This window comes from Apis mellifera, linkage group LG5, assembly GCF_003254395.2.
Source record: "Apis mellifera strain DH4 linkage group LG5, Amel_HAv3.1, whole genome shotgun sequence".
NCBI classification, from domain to species: domain Eukaryota; kingdom Metazoa; phylum Arthropoda; class Insecta; order Hymenoptera; family Apidae; genus Apis; species Apis mellifera.
The window spans coordinates 12,577,135-12,604,019 of NC_037642.1; the positions used below are offsets into that span (position 1 = coordinate 12,577,135).

The window sequence follows — 26,885 nt, forward strand, 5'->3', positions numbered from 1 at the left end:
CGCACACTGTGTACACGGGCGTACACAGGCACGTAGGTGAAACGTGTGCACTTGTCGATTTCTTACTTCTCCTTACAGTTTTCCCTCCTTGTTTATCTCGAAATAACGTCGGTCGCACATGGGCGTTTCTTCTGGCCACTGCCAGATGCGTGGGTGGTGGCAGTGAAGAGAAGAGAAGGAGAGCACGAATGACGGTCACATGGCATCGTAGCGGGCTACTCTTCTGCCCTGACTTGTCAGTATTCCGTGAAGTGTTGTGCCGTGACTGCGTGCGGCCCTCCTTACGTCCGCAACCCCGCGCAACGCCGCTTGGAAAACGTTCTAGAACACTCGTTTTTTCCCCCGCCCCTTCCTCCCTTGTCCTTTTCTTCGATTCTTACGAGAGAAAGAATCGTTTCTGTTTAACAAGATCGTGCAAGAGAAACGCAACGAACGATGATGAATTGAATTTCTTACGATGATCGAAACGTCTCATTCGAAAACATTGTTTCGAGCAAGGATCTCGAGAACGATTGGTGGAAATTAGGAAGAAGATTGAACGGTTGACTCGTGCGATAATTGTTTTTCTCGAAGTGACACGTTCGAAGGAAGAAAGTTTAAGAAAGAAGAGATAAAAATTGGAATTTTCGTGATATAATATTTCAGGTTAAGTTTGAAGATAAAGATTGAGGTTATATCTCGTGCGTTTTTTCCTCGAAGATTTAAGAAACGAATTCTCGATGGAATAAAATTTCCTTCTAGTAGTATAAATTCTATTTCTGGTGGAACTATGCTATTTTCGAAGATTTTCTATTTTCGTCCGACACGTTCAATCTTACGCAATTGAAGGTGAGAACTGGACGTGCTGAAGTTGAATCGAGACGTTAACCGAGAATCGATCGTTCAAAATACGTACGTTGACGAGTCTCTGGCGCGAATCGCGCGAGTCGGGATTCCTCTCTTCTTAAAATTCTGCAGATGGCATTCTCGTCGTCGAACACGAGAGGATCCTAGTGTGATTCGGTTTAGGAATCGTTCGAATAAAAGAGTTTGGAGGTCGATCCGTCTAAAGATAGTGGTTCGAAGGTCTCCGCGAAGGAATTTGGGAGCCATTTTGGGAAGTTGGAACGAGGGAAGAATCAGAAAATAAGGGGGAGAGGGGGAGGAATAAAATTGAATGTTAAAATTGATAGAAAAAAAAGTGGCAAAGAAGTATTAAGTGGAAGAAGAAGGGAAAAAAAAGAGGCTCGAAGAAATACTCGTCCGTAATTGGTCGTAGCCACTTTTCGAGAAGTGTATCGAAGTGGAACTCGAAGGAAAAAACTAACAGGAGCATCATTTAACGTTGTCTGTGGAACGCGCGCCGCTCGAGTGTACTTTGATGCGGTGAATCAACCGAGGTCGGAATAAAAAGGAAGTTATCGAAACGAACGTTCGAAGAGTCTTGTTAACGAAGGAATAATGCCACCTTTCATGCCTTCCTTTCGTTGCATTCCCATCCCGTAGCCTGTACCCTCCTTTCCTTCGAAGAATCGATCGATCGAACCGACACGTGTCCTGTCCTCCGAGTGAGATTCAATCATCGAGAAATTATTCGAAAATATTTCAACGATTCGTACACGCTGCTAAGACGAGGGAAGAATGGACGTTTCGAGAAGGGATATCGATCGATTATCGATTAGAATCTAAAGATAGGTAAGTTTCTTTTCTTTTTTTTGCATTCTCGTAAAATGTATTTCTCGCTGGATCCTCGTAAAAATTCACAGTGGTTTTCCATTTTGAAAGAATGTTAATCTCTCCTCGAAAAATTCTATTCCACGCAAATATTGTCCTCGTGGACTGCGAGCACGTGGACGATCAGCTGATCGAACGACCATGTCGCTTTCCGCGAATCTAAACCTCCGCGCGTTTAACCTCACTTTATTCGCATGTTCGACGTATTCTCGGAATAATATTATTCCTTAACTCTTCTCTCTCTCTCTCTCTCTGTATGTGTGTACTATCTATCTATCTCTTTTTCTCTTTCGACTTTTAAATACGTTTTTCTTTCCACGTTTCAACGAGCAACTACGAAACTATATATATTTTATGTTTGACCCAACGACGAATCCGTACGAATATTCCATTAGGAATTAGGCAGGCCGCTCGTGGCGTGTATTAATAGATCGAACCTGACAGCCGAACTTAACCAGACACGACGCTCGAACGTTACACGCGAATTCGTTTTCATTTTCGTATTACTCGACACCGAGTCGATGTAAATTTTATTTTTTTCACGGAATTCGTTCTTTCTTTATTTTCGAATTTTTCACGTTACATTTTTCCCCTCTTCTTAATTAAGCGAAACAATTAAAAAAAAAGAAACGGATCGTGGATTATCTTTAAAATATATTTTTACATAAGGATAAACATTACAGTTTAAATTTAGCAAATTCACGCGGTAGTTGTTACGCAAATAATCGATTAGCAACGCTAATAATAGCTCGTAATGATTTGTATAAAATAGATCGATAATACGGACAAAATTAATATCGGATTATATTTCTATTGGCTCTCGAACGAATCGAACGTTTTAATTAGACGTTTTGTTTTTGGACGAGCGAATTATGTATAAGAAAAGCGAACACGTGTCGATATTTGTCGGCGAGAGGGAAAATTTGAACGTTTCTTTACAAACGACAGGTAATTTAACATTAACGTTTCTTGTCTCGCCTTTGTCCATTCGAGTATCGGTCCGGGAGAAAGTAATATACCGGGAGGAAGTGTATTCGGTATTTGCACCGAATTCAATGGCAGGACGGCCTTGATCCATAACGAGGAGCCCCTCGCGTGGAAGGATAAACACTTGGGTGACGAAGGAATCGAGCGTTGCGTTGCGAGTTGATCAGTGGCGGTGCCATAACACGGCCGCGTTGCGCAATGGGCATGCGTGTTGGGATGCGTGTCACGTACGAATCATTCGATTTGAAGTAAGTCTTTTCTTGCGCAAGAACGGGCATCGCGATGACGATAAACGGGCCATTTTTCAAATACGGGGTGTCCGCCAGAGTTAAGTTGACATTGAATAACTGGATTAAAAATCTTTATCGAAATAACATTTTATCATCGATTTACGAATAATAATATTTATTCGTTCTTTGCATTAAAATTATTCACGATTACCGTTCGTATAAAATCTTTTCTGTTTCTCGATATGGAAAACAATTTACGATAACGATAATTTTCTATCTTTATTTTGAAAAGTAACTGCACTAAATAAAATTCCATGGCGAGAACGAAACCACGTTTTACCACGAGTATATCTATATTTCTTAAACTGTGTTGGACCAGTTAGGGGGAAAGAAAGTTTGTTGAGTTTTGAAATACCCGAAACGCTATTTTCGTCTCGAGGTGGAAAAAAAAAAAGAAGAGAAACAAGAAGTTCGCCGGGCTGAATCGCGTTTAATTTCTTTCTCTACTTAGCGGTAGACGCACCTGCCAGCTGTGAAAAAAGGGTAGCGTGAGTTGCACGACGATGCACGTGCCTCTCTGTTTTAAGAGAGGGGTGGAGGGGGGAGGGAAGGGTATATTAACTTTGACGCATTAAGTTTTACGCTCGTTCGTTCGCGTTGTAACGCGCCGTTAATTAACATGAATTTACATTACACGTATAAAACTATAACGCCGCGTAAATCATCAAGGATGCTTTGCTTTTTTTTTTTTTTTTTTTTTTTACAATATCGAAAGTGGCGATTCACGGTCTTCCTTTTCACTCATGCTGTTCTCTCATCACTTCTCGAGTCATGCACTCGTGAATTTTAAAGCTTTAGGATTCACGGACTCTTGGATTCTTCTACATACTCGAGGATTTATGGATTCAGGGGGGGGGGGGAACATAGGTCAAGAAATTTTAAAATTTACGGATATTTTTTTTTTTTTCTTACGAATTCTAAATTTAAATTTAAATTTAAAATACGATTTAGATTGATCCTGGGATTTGTGAATACTGGAAAATTCATAAGATGCGAAATTTAAGGATTCGCAGCTTTGACGTTCAAAATTTATCCGCGAATTTCAAGATTCTCTAAATTTAAATTTCGCGGGCTACGCGATTGATGGATTTTCGTTGCAATCGTTTATAATTGATCGATGAATATTCGACGCGAATTATTTTCAGATTCGATAAAAAAAATATTATAATTATAATATTAATAAATTATATAAATTATAATATAATTATACAATTATATATTATATTAATATTAATATTATATAATATTAATATATATTATATTATAATTATAATAAAAATATAAATTATATAAATTATATAAATTAAATATAATATTAATAAATTTAATAAATATTAATTTCCCTTTGAGACACCCGGTATAACGACACGAACAGTTAATAATATTACAATTATATAAATTAAATATAATATTAATAAATTTAATAAATATTAATTTCTCTTTGAGACACCCGGTATAACGAACAGTCTATACGTTACGAGTTAAACCACTAGTTACACAGTTAGCGAGGACAATGGAAAAGTAACGAAGCAACTACTACGAGTATAGCGTAGCGCTCGTATGGTATATCGAGAAAAATGGCGGCAATCCAGGCAAACGTGACGGGACAATGAAGGCTGAGTAGATGACGAGAGAACGGTCAATAGAAAGAAGAAATAACGATTATTCCGCTCGAGCGAAAGCTCGAACGACGATATTGAAATCGGTGAAAAGAGTTTCCATGGAAGAAGTTGACGCGTCCCGTTCCACATTTCCACGATGAGAGAAGGATGGAAAGGATGGAAACGACGGCGAGAACGTGCACGTTTTTCGGCTCGCGACAACGTCGAATGCAAGGCAATTTATGCCACGGATGATGATTCGTCCCATCAGCTGATCCGTTTGGACAAGGGAGTAAATCAGTGCGCGCTTTCATGGGAACGATAACCTCTCCATCTGCTTCTCGCTCTCCTCTCTCTCTCTCTGCCACGTTCCGCCGTTTCCTTCTCTCTCTCTCTCTATCTTTCTCCCTTCCTCCTCCGCGGAACCCGTACGAAAATAGTCCGCCATGCGAGGTCTGCTCCGCCGCTAGAACAACGTTCCTTCGATCACCGGCAATTTCTCGAGCGACCGTTTTGTTTTTTTTTTCTTTGTGAAAAAACGAACTTTCGTTGGATTCGGATCAAGACGCGCGAGAATCGGTAAATTTTTCGCGGTCAACGAAGGGATGGAACGTAATTGGAACGAGTATAATAGAGATATCTAGTGGAAAAGTTTAGTGATTCTAGGGAAATTGGAAGTTTTCCATTTCGAATCGTACGTAAATAAATGAAATATCGAGTGAAAAAGTGCGCAACGAGATACGATGTATACGAAGGAAACAAAAGTGACTTAACCGTTATTTCGACGCGTTCGGTCGGTACAGAAGTTTGGTGATTATCGAGCGAAAAAGTGTGCAACGAGATACATTGTATATATATATAAAGGAAACAAAAGTGATTTAACGTTATTTCAACGCTCTCGGTCCCTTGAAATGCCCGTAATGCATAAAGGGCAAGTCGACTCGATCGAATTTAATAATAAACCTTCCATTAACCTTCGATGAGATTGGTAATTATCCTTCGCTATATTAGACGAGCAAAGTCGATGGAAGTGGCAAGTAACGGAATAGCGAAATTCGCTTCGATAAGTCGAGACCTATATTTCGTGTTACCAACTTAAAGTTGCCTGAGACTCGAACTCGAAGAAGAAGATGCGTGTATACGGTATCGAAACTATGTGACTATCGGTGTTTCCACGTTAATCGATTACACGTTCGTTCGTCGTTTGACGTCATCCGATCTAACAAATGGAAAAGCGAATTAAAAGGCGATTAAACGGTCGTTTTTTTTTCCAGAATCAGAATCGTCGAAGATTAAACGTATATATATATATATATGGGGACGATAATCGTGGAAATTAATGGTAAATTTTTTTGCTATGACGATCGATCGGAATACATCGCAACATAAATGCAAATTGGAGGTGAATGGAAACGCAATTCTCCAAGAATTTAATAACACCATCGTTGCATGACCGACTATAATTATACTTTGTAACACCTTGGGCCAATGTTGCCAGCTATGGAACAAACATAATAACTTCTACGAAAATTATAAAACGAGCTTACGAATAGGATAAAATAGAAAGAAAAAAATAAGAAAAAAAAAATTAAATTTTTGAAAAAATTATACCACAAATGTGAAACTCGAAGAATCGATTATATGATATTAAATTCGCAAAAATCCTTAGAGATGTTTAAAAAAGATTACGTGTAAATTTGTTAACACAACAATCTTACGTCCACGTTATTTTTTTTAGAATTCTCGTTTATAAACGTGTTATAAATCAGTATCGTCGACCAATTCATCGATATTCGAATAAAATATGAACGGCACGACTTGATTTCTATTTTCCCCCCTGTTTCATCCTGTTCATACCACCATAAATTTGTCGTGGTTGTCGCACGAGATTCTCGCCTCCCCGCATACACGCTAAATATAATATTCCCCCCTTATTTTCAGCGATGAATGAAATCACATGCTCCGCGACAACGTTACACGCGATTTCTCAATCGAAACATCCGCGAAAAATAAAACGAAGAATGCTCGCGAAAATTTTTATTTTTCCATTTTTTGGTGGATCAAAACGTGTTTTTCTTTCTTTTTTGTTTTTAAGGAAGCAGTTTTTGTTGTTTAATACAAAACGAAATACAGATTTATTCGCGAAATTGCGTTTAGATTATTCGATCGAGGTTAAGAACGATTTTTAAGTATCTTTTAGAAATTCTAGAAAATCTTGGACACTGTTATAAATATCGTATCATATCGCTTCCTTGCCTGCTTCTACGCTATTTCAAATTATTCTTCAATTTTTTTCCCTCGCTAATCTTCCTCAATTTTTCTCAATTTGAACTATTCGCTCTCTCGCTTTCTAACCCTTTTATATTCCTATAATATTTTAAAATCACCTTTTCCTTTCTCCGATATCCCCCAATTTTTCTGAATTTCAACGATTCATTACTCTCTTATTTTCTAATGCTTTCTAATCCTACAATATTTTAAAATCGCAAATTTCAAATTTTTCTTTTTCGATCCTAACCTCAATTTCTCTTCAATTCAAACGCGCAATAATTCCATCACGGAGCATTCCCATGACAAAATCTTGGAGTTGTTATCACTGATAGGGAAAATTTAATTAATCAAAGTTAATTCTTCCACATATTCGATTCAACAGCATAATTTTCACTGTTCACAGAGGATCAAGAGCGGGGAAGGGTTTTCTCGCGGCAAGAGGTCAGCATGGCAGTCGGTAAGCTTTCTTGGACCAATCCAAGCGGTCACGTACATCTCGCGGACGCTTTCGCATCCGAGTCACGCGTTCCACACGCATAATCGCACGCGGCCAGCTACCGCGTATCCCGCCGACGCGTTTTCCTCGTTTCATTTTCTCTCTTTTCCTCCTTCCCCCCCTCCTCCTCCTCCTCCTTCGTTTCGCCCTCGGTTCACCGAGTTTACGCCGTTTATGGGCGTCCCTGCCCATCCAACAACACACTGTTCCCCCCCTCGAAATCGATTTATCGCGTATTATGCGCGCCTCGATACCGGGAACGGTATTATTTCCGACCAGCGCACAGAATCTCTAATTCGATCTTTAGACTCGCGTAGACTTCTTCTTCTTCTTCTTTTTCTTTGCCATTCGTATTCATAAATTCGTTACGGATGGAAATGGACGAAGAGGGGGAGAGGGATCGAAACGGTGGAAAAAAACGTCACGAAGACGGCGACGACGATTGTGAAATCGGAATGAGCGGATTTTAACACACATCGCGTTACGGGAAATTTTGAAAGCGCTCTAAAAGAAAAATATGTACCGTGCGTGTATGCAATTTTTTTTAACGTTTATAAAATATTTTTTTATATCTTCATCTGTTTATTACATTTTTTTTGTTTTTTTTTACGTTCTTGTTTATCATTATATAAATAAAATTCGAATCGATCGATTATTATTTAGTTTACAAACTATGTAATAAATATGTTTCACGGCGTATGATATCTGGCCTTTTTTTTCCATTCGACGAACAGACTTTACAGATAGCTTTTATCGCTTCGAGCGATTTTAATTCCTCGATCGAGTCTAAAAAAAAAAAATTAAAACGAGACGACTCGTACGCGATGTGTTAAGAAGTATTATTTATTTTACAAACGGATTGATTCGTCTTCGTTTCTACCGATTTTCGAAAATCGAACGAAACGTTAATCGCTTTCTAATCGTTTTACAATAAATAAAATTTAACACACACACGCGCGCGCGCGCGCACACACACACACACACACACACATCGCACATACTCCACACACACATACTCCACATACACTCAACATACATACTACACACACTCCACACATACCACATACACTCCACACACACACCACACACACACCATACACACTCTACACACACTCAACACACATCACACACACTCCACACACATTACACACACTCCACACACACACACACACACACACACACACACACACACACACACACACACACACACACACACACACACACACACACTCCACACACACACACACACACACACACACACACACACACACACACACACACACACACACACACACACACACACACACACACACACACACACACTCAAAACACACACTCAAAACACACACGCTCAAAACATATACACTCAAAACATATACACTCAAAACACTCAACACACACTCAACACACACACTCAAAACACACTCAATACACATTCGCTCAAAACACACTCGCAATGCGTTAACATTTTTTTTTTCGAAAAGTAGAAAAGAAAAATATTCTATCCTATTCTCCTTCCTTCTTAAATTTCACATTTCTCTGGATTACTACCAATACGAGAAATAGAAGGAAATATCGAATGTAGGATAAAAATAGGAAAAGTTGGGTGGTTCCGAACTTTATATTACAAAACACACGTCTATTATTTCATTATCCCTTCGTCATCTTTCGATAAGAATTAAAGCGCGATAAAATAATTTTCGAACCGAAATTCGCGTGTTTACGAGACGAGAAACGGTTCATTTATACAGGAAACTATCTTCCTTTTTTTTTTTTTCTTTCCTTCGTCGTACAACACGAGGTCGATTCATCTATCGGAGAGTAATAACGCCTTGGATCGTGAACGACGCAACGGCGGACTTCCGGTGCCGCGTACGTCTGCCTCCGCGTACGTAGCTCGCTTCTGGTTTACGGGGTGGGGGACAATACCACGTCCGGTCCATCCCCCCACTTTCGAGTACCATTCGAATCGTCGATGGCGTCCTATAGGCATGGTGTATCTCTCCTCGGTGGTGAACCGAACAGTCTCAGGTGGACCTCGTGTTCGTTTGGTGGTCGCGCCCAACACCTTTATTTATTTATTTATTTATTTATTTATTTATTTTACTCTTCTCCATTGCACGCGCGATCCGGAATTTCTCGACGGATTCTTCTTTCCGCTATCCTTCCCCTTTTTTTCGCGAAAGTGTCGCCGTTTTCTCCAGTGAAACAAGAAAAAAAATCTGAATATACGATTATTCGGAAGAAAATCATCGAAGCTTCTTATCGATCGATGATGGGATGACGACTCGGGGGAAAAGTTAAGGGAGAATTGGAAAGAAGAAGAAGAAGAAGAAGAAGAAAAAGTGGGAAGATACGAAGGAAGGAATATATATGTTCACAGACAACCCCTCGTACTTCTCGTTGTCGAGCGGGGGGACGTCGTCGTCGTCGTCGTCGTCCTCCGCGCAGGCAACGGGCGCCGTCGCCTTCTCGCCTCCCTCGAAGCCTGGATTCACGGCCCTGTTCCGTCGGCGCCCCTGCAAAACGGCAACAGGAGAGGGCGGAGTAAAGGGGAGCGGCGGCTCGGAGGAGCGGTGCACCGCGCCGAGGAGCAACCCGCCTTGCAACGGGCCCCAGGGGGGCCTCTGCGCCAACCAGAGGAGGAGCTTCAGGAGTTTGTTCAGGTCCGTGAGCGCGAACGCGGACCCCGAGAGGACCCAGCAGTTCCTCAAGGGCGACCCAAGGCCGTCCGACGTCGCCCCACCCTCGCCCTATCTGCCCCACAGGTCCGTATACAACAGCCTATCACCGTTCGTTCGAACGATTTTCGAGAAAAAGTCGATCGATATACAGCAACCGTTTGTTTCCATACATCTATTCTCGTTTGTTCGAACGATTTTTGAGAAAAAGTTGATTGATATATAGCAACCGTTTGTTTCCATACATTTATCTTCATTCGTTCGAACGATTTCATCGATTTTCGGTAATCGTTTGTTTCCATACACCTATTCGTTTGAACAATTTTCGAGAAAAAGTCGATCGATACGGCAACCGTTTGTTTTCATATTCTCGTTTGTTCGAACGATTTTCGAGAAAAAGTTGATTGATTTTCGACAACCATTTGTTTCCATACACTTATCTCCGTTCGTTCGAACGATTTCATCGATTTTCGGTAACCGTTTGTTTCCATACATCTATTCGTTCGAACAATTTTCGAGAAAAAGTTGATCGATATATGGCAACCGTTTGTTTCCATACATCTATTCGTTTGAACAATTTTCGAGAAAAAGTAGATCGATATATGGCAGCCGTTTGTTTCCATACACCTATTCTCGTTTGTTTGAACGATTTTCGAGAAAAAGTTGATCAATTTCCATACACCTGTTCGTTCGATTTTCGAGAAAAAGTTGATCGATATACGGTAACCGTTTGTTTCTATACATGACAGGTCGCACTCGCACTCGGAGAACGACAAGAGGCGGCCGGGGAGGAGTAGGGCGGCGTTGAAGTCGGCCAGCGAGCTTTTGTCTAACGATATGGTGTATTGCGGGTTGGCGAGGGATAATCACGGGGACGAGAACGAGGAGGATGAGAGAGAGGGGGAGGAGGAAGGAGAAGGGGAGGAAGATCGGGAGTCGAACGAGGTGTTCGTAGGCGTGGACGATGCCAGGTTTGTGCTCATTAGAGAAACGTTCATCGCACGTATTTTTAATTATCGATCGACACATCGTCTACATCCATTGGGAATTTTTCCATCTTTCAGGTATTACAATCTCTCGTCCAGTATACCGGGAACGGGTCGAAGAAGACACTCGATCAGCACTTTCTTGGGCAAGGAGAGAGCAAGTTCTTGTTCGAGCAAGCTCGACAACGTGTCGACGAGGAAACAGCAGAACTCGGCCGGTTTGGCGGAGCCTGACGCGATGGCGCCACCTGTGCCGACGGTCGACAGCGTGGACGGGGAGGAGCGGAGGCCGAGGTCCTGCAGCAGATCCAGGCGCAGGAGGCATCGAAGCGCTTCGAGCAAAGGTGAGTCGAAGAGTGAAGAAAGGAATTAACGAAGTTGTGCGAAACTGGTTTAATCGGATGTTTTAATCGATGAATGAGAGGCTGCTATCGATCAGAAGAGGGAATCTATTCGGTTGTTGAACGAGGGCCAGCATGGTTTGTTTGTTGAACGGCATTGTTTCGAGGTTAAACGTCCATGTTCCTATCCTATTTCGAAACCACTTCGCTTCGTTCGATGAAACTTAATTGGCCGATAGACTCGGTTAAGAGTCGTCGATTTGAAACGATGGTGGGCGAATTCTCACGAATTATTTCTGAACTGATTCCCACGGGCCGGTTTCGCCCGCATCATGCCTTCTCGAATCACGTACAAAAGCCTCGTTACGAATTTCGAACGATTCCTGCGACGGGACAAACCGTATGTGAAGAGTGTTCAAAAAAATTCACGCAAGAAGTATAATTTCGATGGAAAGCACAGGTTTGTAATTAAAAATTATAAATTTTTTTATGGATTTATAAAGAATCGCGTAATGTTTTGCCAGTGTATACGCGCTTTTTTGTTGAAATTTTTCACCACCAATCCAGTTTTGCATAAATGTTTTTGCTCAATTTTCTCCTTCGAGACGTAGGCATAAACCTTAGACTAAGAAAAAGATCTCAAAGAAAAAAACAGCGTTAAATCGCACAATGGCCGGCCAATTCTGATTACCGAAACGACACAGCGATTGAATCGTTTCTCGGACTGCGTGGCATGTGGCACCATCTTGTTGAAACCACGCGTCGTTCACATTCATATCTTGCGATTTAAGCAGAAAAAACTGGATTATCACGTCGCGATAACGAGCATCATTAATCCGTTATTGCTTGACCAGCCGTATTTTCGAAGAAGAACAGTCCGATAATGCCTTCAAGCCCAAAATCCCCACCAAACGGCGACGCGTTGTGAATATAATTGCTTCTCGACGATCACTCGTGGATTTTCCGAACCCCAAACGCGACAATTTTCTCGATTAATCGATCCATCAAGATAAAGGCTCGATGAGTCGAAGATGATTTTCGAAAACCTTCTTTATTTTTAAAATATCGTTCAACGATAAAAACGTTGCTCTTTCGCGTTCCATTTTTAATAATACTGTTGCGCTGTCTTTTTTTTTTCGTTGGCAACACTTCACCGTACAGATGGCGCAAAATTCAAATCTTGCGTGAATCTTGGGACACCCTATATATATATATATATATATATATTCCTCTCGTCATCGCGTTTTTTTCGAATCACGAAGAAAGACACTAAAGAGAGATACAAAGAAATATATAATCGTAAAAAAAAGAAAAGAAAAGAAAAAATGCAAGGGCGATTGCCATGGCGATTTCTTCTCTTTCGAATTCTAATTCGAAATTGGGCGCGGGCCCTAAAGGATATCCGGTGATCTTTGATCGGCTCGTGGAGATAATTTTTTTTTTTTTTCAATCGTGTGGACACAACACAACGATACACGCTCCGGAAGCCATCCACTCTTAGTATTCGTCCAACGAATACCCGTTTTCCGATCTTAGGCCTGATCGAGGCGGGGGGGAGAGGCACCCGAAACGCAGCCGCACGGATTGTAAAATTTACGGCCGTACGTGGCAACCATGGATCCGAGCGAGAGGACAGGGGGCAGTTATGTCGTTCACGTGTCTCACGCGCTGTTTAATTAGCCACCGGAAGGTGGCGTGGAAAGCGACGTGAATCGAAAGTACCAGTTGGGCAACTAGAAAAGTGGAATTGGTTTCGTTTCGATGATCGAACGAATTTGATCGAAAGTGTTGATAGTTATTGACCACGGGAATTGAATGGTACTTGTTCACACTTTATCCCGATTGTGTCGTTTCATTGAAGAAGTGAGAAGGCAATCGTCTTTGGAATAGTCGACCGATAATTCGAATAATTGTTTCGACGACATTTTGTATTACATTATCGCGCGTTCAAATGAAATTTGTCCAAACTCGATTGAATCGTTTCGAAGGTGTTAATCAATTCGATTAATTATTTCGATGATCCGTATTACGTTATCCTAATCCAAATCGAATAAAATTTATCGTCTCGTTGATCGTTAAAAGATAAACGAATTGAAAGAATTCGAGATAGGAATCGTCTCGAATAATCGTTTCGTTAATCCGTATTATCTCGTTCATCTCGTTGAAGGAGAAACGTCTCGAATTCGAGAAGGAATCGTCTCGAGTAACGTCTCTGTTCGACACGGACGGTTGAACAGGAAGTTTTCGTTCACTTGTTGACATTGTCACGTCGTTCCGCTCGTACGAGCCGTGGAAAGGATACGCTCCACTCGTTACACCATATTTTTCACAGTGCGTGCGCGGTGGTAGTAGGCAGGATAAACTGTGCGCGTACGAGAGAACCGGTGCATCCGGCTCTGCGCCGTGTTGCATCCGGACGACGAGACGTCGTGTCACTCGCTTTCCTCGGCTGTCGTTAAAACAAACCGTGTCGGCAACCAATCCTGATTCGTATTCCAACTTTACGACAAGATCTGTCGCGCTTCCGTTTCCAATCCTTACAAATTAACGATCTGAGGAAACATGTAAACTTGCTGTTACCGATGTTTCACTTTTGATTCGGATCAAATTTAGAATCTTGAATTTAGAATCTGGAATCTGGAATCTGGAATCTATTTAGAATTTTGAATTTTGAATCTAAAAATTAAAAGTTGGAATTTTGAATCTAGAATTTAAAATTTGAAATTTGGAATTTTGAATCTAGAATTTAAAATTTGGAATTTGGAATTTGAAATGTAGAATCTAGAATCTGAAATTTGGAATTTGGAATTTAGAATCTGAAATCTATTTAGAATTTAAAATTTTGAATCTAAAATTTAAAATTTGAAATTTTGAATCTAGAATTTAAAATTTAAAATTTGGAATTTTGAATCTAGAATTTAAAATTTGAAATTTGGAATTTTGAATCTAGAATTTAAAATTTGAAATTTGGAATTTTGAATCTAGAATTTAAAATTTGAAATTTGAAATTTTGAATCTAAAATCTGAAATTTGGAATTTGGAATTTGGAATTTAGAATCTGGAATCTGGAATCTATTTAGAATTTAGAATTTTGAATCTAAAACTTGAAATTTGGAATTTTGAATCTAGAATTTAAAATTTGGAATTTTGAATCTAGAATTTAAAATTTGAAATTTGAAATTTAGAATCTAAAATCTAGAATTTAAAATTTGAAATTTTGAATTTGGAATTTTGAATCTAGAATTTAAAATTTGAAATTTGGAATTTGCAGTTTGAAATCTGAATTTAAAATTTAGAATTTAGAATCTGGAATCTGAAATTTAGAATTTGAAATTTAGAATCTAAAATTTAAAATCTAGAATTTAAAATTTGAAATTTGGAATTTGAAATATAGAATCTAGAATCTAAAATTTGGAATTTGGAATCAAGAATCTGGAATCTGAAATTTAGAATTTTGAATCTAGAATTTGAAATTTGGAATTTTGAATCTAGAAATTAAAATTTGAAATTTAGAATTTGCAATTTGAAATCTAAATTTAGAATTTAGAATTTAGAATCTGGAATCTGAAATTTAGAATTTGGAATTTAGAATCTAGAATCTAAATGGAAAATTCTAAATCTAGAATGGAAAATTTGAAATTTGGAAATTTAGAATTAAAATTTAAGATCAAAAACTTTTGAAACTTTTTCATGATAAAAAAAAAAAAATAGAATTCGTGTAAATAAGCTTGAAAATTTGTCGCCACGAGTAAAATTTTTTCTGCCATTTGTAGAACGTGCAACAGAAGAGAACAGATTGAAAACAAAAAACGAAATGCACAAGTTTCTCTGTTCCTTATATCCCGAAGGGTTTAAAACTGAAATTTTTTTCTCTTCTCCCGTCGAAAATGGCGTGGGGAGGTTCCACGCCTCATTTCCGGCTTTAATTGAAAACAGAAGCGGAGAGAAGAATTCGAGAAGAGTTCGCTGCCAAATCTTCTCCCTGCGAATCCTTCTTTCGCAACATCAACTTAACCCAATCCCCCCTCTCCTTTCCTCTCTTTTTTTCAAATCTCAAATTCTTCAAATTCTCTTCCATCGAAAATATAACTCGATGTAACTCGAAACGAAATATATATTTATATGTATAATTTCGATCGATCGATCGATAAATTAATCACGAACGAATTGAATATTTAAGACGGGCGGTTTATATGAGCCGCGTAGAGGAAACACTAATGCGTACAGTTGTTGTACGAAGCGCGCGGAGATGCGGAATAATAATTGGACGGACGATTCTTTTTTTTTTCTTTCGCGTAACGAGGCATGATCGAGGCATCCGATGATGGCATGTTAAACAGACAATAGAGCAGGTCGCGATAGATGTTGCGGCGAGATGCCGGTCAATAACCGGCGAAATTAAGCATTCCACACAAGCGACGATCCCTCTTTCCATCCGCGTACATATATTTACCGGTTGTACTTCCTGGTGTCGGTCGTGCGACGATTTCCGGTCCCACCCTTGCCCCAACTTCGTTTCCGGAACGCGACGCCTCCACTCCACTTCCCCGCCCCATCGATCGCCCCGCCGCCGCCGCCGCTCGATTCTCATTCCGCATCCGATATCTCTCCCGCTTGTTACACCTTGTTACACCTCGCTCCACAATCCGGAACGTGATTCGCCCATCAATCCTTTCCTAATTTTTCCATCTCTCTCTCTATATATATATACATAAATAAATAGATAGACAGATAGGTAGATAAATAGATAGATAAATAAATATATATATATTATTATTGTATATATATTAGAGAGAGAGAGAGATTATATCTTTCTATAAATATATATACACATACACATAAATAAATAGATAGATAGATAGGTAGATTGATAAATAGATAGATAAATATAGAAAAAGATATATATATTAGATATAATATTTATATTATATTATTATTATATATATATATATATATATATATATTAGAGAAAGAGATATTACATCTTTCTATATTTTTTTTCTAGATATATATATATATCTTCTTAAATATACATATATATGTATATATTATTATTGTATATATATTAAAGAGAGAGATATTATATCTTTATATATATATATATATATATATAATAGAAAAATTAATTATATATATGTATATATATCTATCAATCTCTTTTTCTCTATCTATTTATTTATTTATCTATTTATTAATTAATTAATAATTTATTTATTATTTATTTATTTATTTATTAATCTATTTCTCTCTCTCTCTCTCTCTCTCTCTCTCTCACTCACTCACTCACTCACTCACTCACTCACCTGCTCGCTCGTTTTCGCTCTTTCTCGCTCTCGGTCTTGCTCTCGCTTTCTCTTTCTCACTCGCTTTCGCTCTTTCTCTCTCTCGGTCTCACTCTCGGTCTCGCTTTCGCTCGTTTTCCCGCTCTTTCTCGCTCTTGGTTTCGGTCTCGCTGGTTCTCCCGTTCTTTCTCGCTTGCTTTTGCTCTTTCTCGCTCTCGGTCTCTTGCTCGGTCTCGCTCTCGCTCGTTCTCCCGCTCTTTCTCGCTCTCGGTTTCGATCTCGCTCGTTTCTCGGTCTTTCTCACTCGCTCTTGGTCTTTTACTCGCTCTCAGTCTCTTGCTCGGTCTCGCTCTCGCTCATTTTCCCGCTCTTTCTCGCTCTCGGTTTCGGTCTCGCTCGTTTCTCGGTCTTTCTCATTCGCTCTTGGTCTCTCACTCGCTCTTTCTCCCGTTCTTTCTTGCTCGCTTTTGCTCTTTCTCGCTCTCGGTCTCGCTTTCGCTCGTTTTCTTCCTCTCTCTCACTCGCTTTTGTTCTTTCTCGCTCTCGGTCTCGCTCTTTTTCGCTCTCGCTCTCGCTCTTTCTCAAATTATAACTCGCTCGAAATAAACTCTTCTTATTTATATTTAACATTCTCTATGAAAATTTATGAATTCACGATTTCATTGTATATTTAAAAGGAGAAAAAGAAAAAGAAAAACGCCTCGCAATAAGAAATAAGAAAGAGAGAGGATATGTAATTTCATGATTAATTTAAATAATCGATTGAACTTTTATTTTTTTCTTCGAAGATTCTAGAATCGATTTGGAGATAAGTTGAAAAGTTGAGATCTTTATTTCTTTCGAGGAAGGAAGGAAGGAAGGAAGGAAGGAGGAGGGGACGAGATCGAAAACTCTTTTCTCTGCCGCGCGCAATTAATCTTAATTATTCGTCGGTCGTCCTTCGGCATCGTTAATCGGATTAATTGGATCGTCGATCAACGAGCCAATCATCGATCCGCCCGAAGAGAAATTGCAAATTACCCGCCCCGTCTCCCCTTCGGTGATCTTCGATCCTTTTCCGCGAATTATTTCAATTCCGTTCAAGTCTTTCTTCTCGAGAATATTTATATATAACTCGTTTTATCTCGACAAATCGAAAGAAAAAAGAATTTACAAAAATTATTTACAATAACAAAAATTTACAAAAATCAAATTTTTCATTTCAATTTCAATTAAATTATCGCCGATTCAGAAAATCTTCTCGAAAGATTTCGCGGAAATCTTCATCCAAAAATCACCTTTTCTTTCCAACGAGGAAAAAAGAAGAATAATCGATCCTGGTCTCAACCGATTTCTTTCTATATACGAGAAAAAGACGGATAAAAGGATGAGAGAAATCCATCCTCTTCCATTTTCGTATCATAATCAAATTAAATTCTAGATAATTCTAGTTCTGAGAAAATTTAAATTCATTTAAATGAAAAAAAATTTATAACGATTATTTTCATCTATTTCGATTCTCACGATCAATTTTTTTATCCTATCTTTTGTACACTCGAGATAGAACAGCAGCCATTTAAAAGAAAATTCATTAGATCGACTCGTACAATAAAACTAATAAATCCATAAAAAATCGTATCTATTCGAAACAATTTATATTTTTTCCACCACCGATTCGATATATTACATTACGCACAATTCAAAATTTATTACGTTATTCAAAGATTTGAATTACGAAATCTCTAATCGAGAGAGCCTTCTCCCCCCCTCAGTTTTTAAACGAGAGTTAATTGCGGAAGTTGGAAGGAAGAGGAGAAGGAGGAGGAGGAGGAAGAAGAAGAAGAAGGAAAGGAAACGATTTTGATTCGCGCCGTGGAAAGAAAGGGACGAAGCCCCCTCAACTGTCTAAACGAACTCTGATTGGTCAATACGCGATGTCCGGCAACTGCGATTTATTCGGTTAACCGGAAGTCCACTGTTGCTCCTCTGTCGATAACTCTCGTACGAATGTCACGTCCGTGCCCGCCGTGCGTAAATCATTTGCATAATGTTACGAACAACGCTCCTCTATCAAACGGAATCATGCCGTTGATTGATTTGTCGACAACGTTTGTCCGCACCGCTCGCCATTTCGCATTTATTCGTCGTGCTCTTCTTCCCCCCCTCCTCTCGCACGCGGTGGGATTTTTTTATCATCGGGAAAATTATGGAAAATTAATAAAATCCATTTCCAATTCCCGAAAGGCGAAAGATCGGAATAAATTATGGAACGGAAGCAGGGCGTCGTGGCTCATTTCCGTCCAATCGGCAACGCGGCCCGATCTCGGCAACGATTCGAATTTCGGTAAATACCGCGTGAAATGTGTGTAAGCGGGCGGGCAGCCGCTCTTTATTCACGGGCGTGTTAAAGTCGTGCCTATTTCTGTTTTTACAGCCGCCCCCTTTATTATTTTTATCTGCTCCTCGGCCGCTTATTTTCGTGTTCATATGTGCATTTTCCATGGTGCCCATTTCCATGCTTCCAATTCTCCTCTAAACGTTCGCTATTTTTACCGTGGAAAATTTTTATCCCTCTTCGAGAAACTTTCTTCGACCAAGTTATACTTTTCCTTAATATAATATTCGAGAAGAAGAAAATTCCAACTTGCGAAACTTCATTTCTTTGAGATCGCCAATTTTTTATTCGCGTTTCTCCTTTTCTAATATGTCCAACAAAGAAGAAAAAAAATTCGAAGAATATCCAATGAATTTATCAAAGTGGTTCCTTCGTTTGTATCGAATGGGGAGAGGAAGATCTCACCTTCAGATACGGTAAATCCGTGCGACCTTGTTTGCTCTTCTTCTTTCAGTCCCGGAGGGGAAGGGGAAGAAAGACCGTGGGTTTGGTCGCGATAGGAAAAGCCTATTTATTTTCACAGACCAGTTCCTCTATCTTCCCCTTGTATCTCTTTTTTCAAACTTTCTCTGTATAATTTAGAAAAAAAGAAAAAAATCTTTTTCCTTTGCAACAAATGCTTTTTAACAATATAATAAAAGAAATCACTCGAGTTGTCGAGAAAATTTGCATGTTTAACGAATCGACACGATCTTCTTTCTTCTTAAAGCCACCCACGAAGATCATAACCAGTTTCGTTAAGAAGTCTCTTCTTTGTTTCTCGAAGAAACATTTTTCTCAACGTGGTTTCCTTCCTCGCTCGCCACTGGAAAAAAAAGTTTTCTTCTATCTTCGACGGCCGAGCCTGGAAATCGATATTTCGTTCTACGCAGTCGTCGAGTCGAGAGAAAGAGAGATAGAGAGAGAGAGAGAAAGAGAAACCGTTTCTACGTCGGTGTTCTCGCGACTGCCTATTTTCAGGGGCAACGTAACTCGATACCCTTGTGCCGCGGAACACGGTAAAAGTGATGTGTCCAGTTTCCTCGCGTGCGCGTAAAAATTTCTTCCGCATTTCTCTCGTTCTAAATCACTCTTTCTTGTCATAACTTCCTCCTCTCCTCGATTCTCTGAAAAGAAAGAGCATTAGAAGGAGATACGTCCACTGCGACGCCACGTGCAAGGGTCAAGGGTCGTCGTCGTCGTCGTCTTCAGGCAGGGAGAGACGATTCTAAATTCCTTATCTATCTACATGGAAATTTATGAGCGTCACGGATAAATTATCTGTGATCGCCCTCGGCTTGTCTCGCGTACACGCGAGATACGCCGTAACAAATAAGGGTCACGACGATTTTTTGGTTCAATCACCGCCGACCAGATAATCCTCGTGATTTACATGTACGCATTATCCTCTCGAGAAATCACTTCTCTCGTATCTTCGTATCTCGTCGATCGAATTCGAGATTTGAATTTTCGATTTGGAAACAATTTTTCTTCTTTTCTCCTTACCTATTTTTATTTAAAGTATAGACGGATAGATAAATTTTTTTTCACAGTTCCGTTCTCGATGCGGGATCCAAGGATTGATGAAGCGTCGGTAAAAGCGATTAATTATCGAGAGAAAAGTCGATTTTTCTTTAACACGTGTAATTTTTTCTATTTTCGAGCAAATCAAATTTGATTAATCGTAAATACAACAAAATATATATATATTTAAATTCTATATAAAAATACATAGAATATGTATATAAAAATGTTGATTGATTTTAACATTTAAATTTAAAAATATATATATTTTTAAATATCATATAAAACTTTGTAACTTATTAGTTATTTGATTTGTTCCAAGACGAAAAATTTTTATCAAATGTATACATAAAATATTGATTAATTATAACATTTAAATTCGCGTGGATATAAACATTTCCGTGAAAACGTATAATATACGCAAGAAGAAGCGCGGCTAACAATGCTTGTTGAACTTTGACAAAGTTCGAGATACGGGGAAGCTCGATTATTCTAAAATAGAATTCTCGCGATGCGAGCAATGTGAACCGCGACGAAAAACCGTATCATCGATCGACGTGCCTTGAACGTCGCTTCCCTTTCGAACCAGCCAACCGAATCAACCAACCACATTTACCGTTTCGTTCGAGATACATATTCGATTTCTTCTAACGTATTAATATATATATATTTATCTTTCTTTCTCCGCGTCATTAATTTTTATTTCTCAAGCTGCAACGTTGCTATCCGTTTCCATGCCAACCGTTTTCGTCGTTTATATATATTTATATATATCTATCTTTCTCGTCATTAATTTTTATTTCTCAAACTGCAACGTTGCTATTCGTTTCCATCTCAACCGTTTTCGTCCTTTATATATATCCTTATATATATATATATATATATACATCTTTCTCTCTCGTTATTAATTTTTATTTCTCAAACGGCAACGTTGCTGTCCGTTTCTCTATCTCAACCGTTTTCGTGGTTTCGTCGTCGACTCGGGGTACGAAAAAAAAATTATCGCCGCGTCGAACGCCGCTTTTTATCGTCTCCATTATCGCTCCCAAGTACCTGAGCCATTATTAACTCCCCTTTGTACGACCAATACAATCGTACCGTTGGCAACGTGTTGCCAACTTGTTATGCGGGACACGTGTGCAACAAGACGCCGTGGCGGAGCCGCGCGCCCAGAGGAGAGGAGACCTTAAGACGATTATTCTCAGCTCGGTCACTCGGCTCCCCTCCTCCCCTCCCCTAGCTCCCTTAATTGGAGAGGCCCAATTTCCCTCCCTCCCTCCCTCCTCCCTGTTGGTGGAGAGGGTCGAGCAAACGGAACGAGTAAACGGATTACTATTATTCGGGCCTATTTAGACTAGTCGAATAAAAGTATTTGTCGGGCGAGCGCCCTCCGGTCCAATCATTATTACGATCGGCCGCTTATCCGGGGTTCAAGGTAACGGATCCTCTCCTCCGCGAAAGAGAAAAAAATTACTTTCGAGAGAGGAAAAATTAGATCGAAAATTAATAATTTTTTTCCCCTCTCACCCCTCTCGCTCGATATTTAAAAAATACATGGATGAAGCTTTTGTCGTTGTGTTTCGTCGCGGATAATAATAATGTGGAAGCGATTATTTTATTTCGTTCCTTGTTATTCTTCGAGCGACCTTCTCCCTCCCCCCCTCATTTCCTACGGGAGGAAACGCCTTTCCAACGGAAGCGTATGTAATAATGTAATTGGTGTCCTTTAAAAGCTTGTTCTTAAAAAAAAAAAAAAACGAGGATGTCAACTCTTCCTTCATTCTTCGAACGAGAGAAAATTCTAATTCGAAATTTCATTCGAGTCTCGGAGATTGTAAAAATTGTAAAAATTTATTAATAGTTGAAAAGAAAGAAAAAAAAAACGATTTCGTAGATAGGGGGGAGGAACGGAAATAGAGAGAGTATGGAGGGGCGTATGTAAAAGGGTGCCGCGCCTAAACAGCGAGGCTCGTCGAGGAATTTCGATTTCTTCGTGAATGGGAGCCCTGTTCAAGGTTTTTCGTCGAGAAAATCGCCGGCTATCGTGGCTCTCCCCCCCTCCTCCGCCGCCCCGTCAACTCTCCTCGACGCTGTGAGGAGTCTTTGTTGGGGAGCCTCGGTGTCAAGTGGCTAGAAGAGAACTTAATTTGAGGGAAGAGAAAAAGAAAGAAAGAAGTTTAAGGAGACTCGAGCTATATTATTACGTGTGAAAGGAGGGGAAAAATCAATTTTTCTTCACCGATCATTTCTATATATCGAACGATATTCGCAATATCTGTATTATAGTTATAGTTAAGATCCTTAATTAATATTGATGTTAATCCATTCAGAACCGAACTGTATGTAAGTCTATAATCTATGATATATACATATTAATAAACGTATCGTTAGTTGATACTAATTAGATGTTGTAGTCTCGAAGAGAGAGGATGAATAATCATGAGAAATTGAAAAAAAGTTTTTTTCGTTTCGACAAAACAACAACGATTTATTTACTTTTTTTTTTTTTTTTTTTTTAAGAGAAAAAATCTAGCAAATAATATGGAAAGGATGTTTGCCACGCGATTATCGCGTTTATTCTATCTGAAATTGTTGCGTATTATCTATTTATCTGAGATACGAGTTTTCGCGTTTTTGTTATCTCGAGAACGATAACGAGGCACGTCGAAACGCATCGAGTGTACAACAATTGCAGACTAAACAGTACACGAGTATCATACGCGAAAGAAACGGTCGCCTTATAAAGCGATACGTATACCGGAATGCTCACTCGGTTCTTCCTTAATTAAGTCAATTAATGTTTAATTAAACCGAGTCGACAAAAACGCGATCGTTATCCGTTTCCATTTTCGACACTAATCTTTTTCGTTTAATCACGACTCCTTTCCTCGTAATTTTAACTAATTCGACAATAATGATCGTCTTTAGGACGGAGAACGAGCAAGAATACTTTAACGCATCGTAGTTTCGCAACAGGGAGTATTAAAAAAGAAGAAAAATGAGATTAGGAAATTGAACGTTGTTTCCTTTGTTATCAGGCCACGTATCGTGCTCGTTTAATTCCACGTTATGGAATAATTCTTACAAGAGGACGATAAATTACATCACGAGTGTAAAGATACTTGTGAAATTGGCGACGGATCGTTAATGTTTCGCGTCGCGTGCCACGATTCTCACGCGAGCAACCACGTGGATTCCCAAAATATTTGAACACGGCGTCTGCGCAGATCCGTGCGCAATCAAGTACGCATGCGCGCGACCCACGGACTTCTCCGAATGCATCTCCTGAATCAACCCTCGAGATGATCAGTGACGAGGCGCGCCGCGCTCCAGCCGGACGTTGTTTTTTCTTCTATTACTATTTTTCATCCGCTTCTCGGACTTCTTCTCCTCTCTCTCTCTCCCTCTCTTCTCCGATATATTACTTTTCTCCGTAATCGAAAATCATTGGTATTCTGCATCGGATAGAACGTGTCGAGAAAACTTCTGATGGTATGACATACGAAATTCGTGCAAACTCGAAGTCAACGCGTTTATATCAGGGTGAAAAATGATCGATACGATGTGTTCGTGGTAAAAAAATTTCAATTCGTTGATCGTTGATCGTTGATGAGAGAAATATATATATATATATATCGAGAAGATGAAGATCAAGGAGGAAAATCATTATGCGAAACGAAGCATCGAATATTTCGGTAATGTTGATTTATTATTTAATCAAATAAATTGTTTAATATTAAACGACGATATGTAGAAAATTTAACATACTCTTACTTAATAATTATTAAAAATATACCGATCATATACCGAGCTATATATAGCTCGTTCTGTGTCACGAATGAGTATTTAACAGAAATTAATAATCGCATATTTCGATCGAAGAAGAAAAATTCTTCGAGCCCATAAACGAGCCCGCACACAGTATTGTTTACAAATGTGTTCCAGTGTTCCATATATCGTTTTAAGGCCATCGTGCGCGACAATAGTCCGATTAAAAATTTTAATGAACCCCCTATTTACGTTTCGTATCCGCGCCAATATACAAGAATCCACGTCCATATATCACTTTCGACCATTTCGAAAATTACATTCTTCCACCGATACCGGTTAATCAAACAAAATTAAATTCTTCAATTTCACTTTCCCGAATTCATTTATTTCATTTCCGAGTGATTTCCAACAAAAATGTTGCGTTTCACGACTACGAACGGATGAAATCCGAGAGAATCGAGTCGATGAAAATTATTTATAAATCGTCCTTCGTCCTTCGAGAATTCCCCGGCGGTGGAGGGGGGACAATTTCGTGTGCATTCGAAAGCGCCTCCCGTTGTGTCGTCCTGACGCGCAGGATATGCAGTATATGCTAATCGTATGCGGGGCCTCGCGCGCCGCGCCGAATACAAATGGTCGGCCATCTGCCACCATCTTGGAGCCAACCGTCCTAGCCTCCTTTTCCTTCCCCCGCGAACGTGCCACCAAGTTGACAAGCTTCAAACGGAACCTCTCCCTCTCTCTCTATGTATATATATAATATATATATATTATATATATTTAAATAATATTATTATTGTATATATATTAGAGAGAGAGATATATCTTTTTATATATATATATTAATCTCTCTTTCTCTGTATCTATTTATTTATTATTTTCTTTTATTTTTTTATTCTTTTATTATTTTTTTTTTATTTATCTATTTATTAATCTATCTCACATACACACACACACCACACTCCATACTCCACACTCCACACACACACACCACACACACTCTACACACACACACACCACACACACTCTACACACACTCTACACACACTCCACACACACTCCACATACACTCAACATACATACCACACACATTCCACACACATTCCACACACACTCCACACACATTCCACACACACACCACACACACTCCATACACACTCAACACACACACCACACACACTCTACACACACTCCACATACATTCAACACATATACCACACACATTCCACACATACTCCACACATACTCCACACACACTCCACACACACTCCACACACACCACACACATTCCACACACACTCCACACACATTCCACACACACTCCACACACATTCCACACACACACCACACACATTCCACACACACACCACACACACTCCACACACACTCCACACACACTCCACACACACTCCACACACATTCCACACACACTCCACACATATCACACACACTCCACACATACTCCACATATATTCAACACATATACCACACACACTCCACACACACCACACACACACTCCACACACACACTCAACACACAACACACAACACACACAACTATAGACACATGCATCGTGTAAATCATTTGAGATCGGAAAAATTATAATTGATTAATTAATTAATTAATTAAGTTGACGTTTTGTTATTTACATCCCTATATAATAGGATTTTTCATCATATTTGTACTGTATATTATTTGTATGAATATTAATATTGAAAAAAAAAATAATAATCGCGCGAAAATATTTTTACCCGCAAAGCTTGGCAACAGAATCTCGAATCACAAAAACAAACGCAAGAGGGGACGTGATTCCGTATTCCCCCCTCGTCCGTAATAATAATTATATGGGCATCGTCTAATTTCTGAGTCCGTACGTGAAAACAATGACGCGAACGATAGCATGGTGGGGGAGGAAGAGGAGAGAACGGTTTCGAATTCGACGATGGTCATTCCACGGTGTCGAATCCGAACCGAATGGTCAGTCGTCGACGATAAATCGGAGGTGTGCCTCGTGCCTCGTCCTCATCTTCAGTGTTGCACCGCTCGAAAACCGTGGAGAAGATCTTTTCCTTTATTTTCTCTCGTCCTTTGTCCGTTCGTTCGTCGATTATCGATCGCCGAGAGAAGGAAAAATGTAATAAAGGGCGGTAAATAAGTTAAAAAATACGGGCGAGAGGAAAATTTTGCGCGAGGGGAAGAGAATGGCGTAGAGAAGTTTGGTCCGCGGGAAAAAAAAAATATGGCGAACACGTGCGAAACACCCCGCTCACGGCGACGAAATCGGCCGACCTTCTTGGATTTGTCCAACGTCACCCGTGAGTCTATCTATAATTGCTCTTAATCTTCTACTCCCACTCCTTTCTTCCTTTCTTTCTTTCGAGAGAAAGAAAGAGAGAAAAAGATAAGAACTTTATTCATTTTTTTCAGTTTGAATAATTTCTCTCTCTCCCCTGCGAGTATTTTAATCGAGATATATTTACGTTGTTTATGAATTTAAAAGAGGGGGAGAAATAGGTATTTTGAAATATGAAGAGAGCAGTTTCTTCGAATAATTGTAAAATTAATTAATAAGAAAAAAAAGGAGTCGA

General features: G+C 39.4%; 1 protein-coding gene across 4 annotated transcripts in view; it reads left to right on the forward strand.

Annotated features, from left to right (window-relative positions):
* The first annotated feature begins 237 nt into the window (after positions 1-237).
* Positions 238-26,885, forward strand: part of LOC411124 (phosphoinositide 3-kinase adapter protein 1) — a 34,517-nt gene continuing 7,869 nt past the window's right edge. For 3 of the 4 annotated variants that reach the window (XM_006569945.3, XM_006569946.3, XM_394598.7), the window contains exons 1-5: positions 5,966-5,993; positions 7,266-7,319; positions 9,742-10,126; positions 10,789-11,010; positions 11,104-11,369. In XM_006569945.3, the coding sequence (XP_006570008.2) occupies positions 5,981-5,993; positions 7,266-7,319; positions 9,742-10,126; positions 10,789-11,010; positions 11,104-11,369 (940 nt within the window). In that variant the 5' untranslated portion in view covers positions 5,966-5,980. Of the gene's footprint in view, positions 1,675-5,965; positions 5,994-7,265; positions 7,320-9,741; positions 10,127-10,788; positions 11,011-11,103; positions 11,370-26,885 lie in introns of those variants that run through there. The other variant, XM_016912300.2, reaches the window with a different exon arrangement.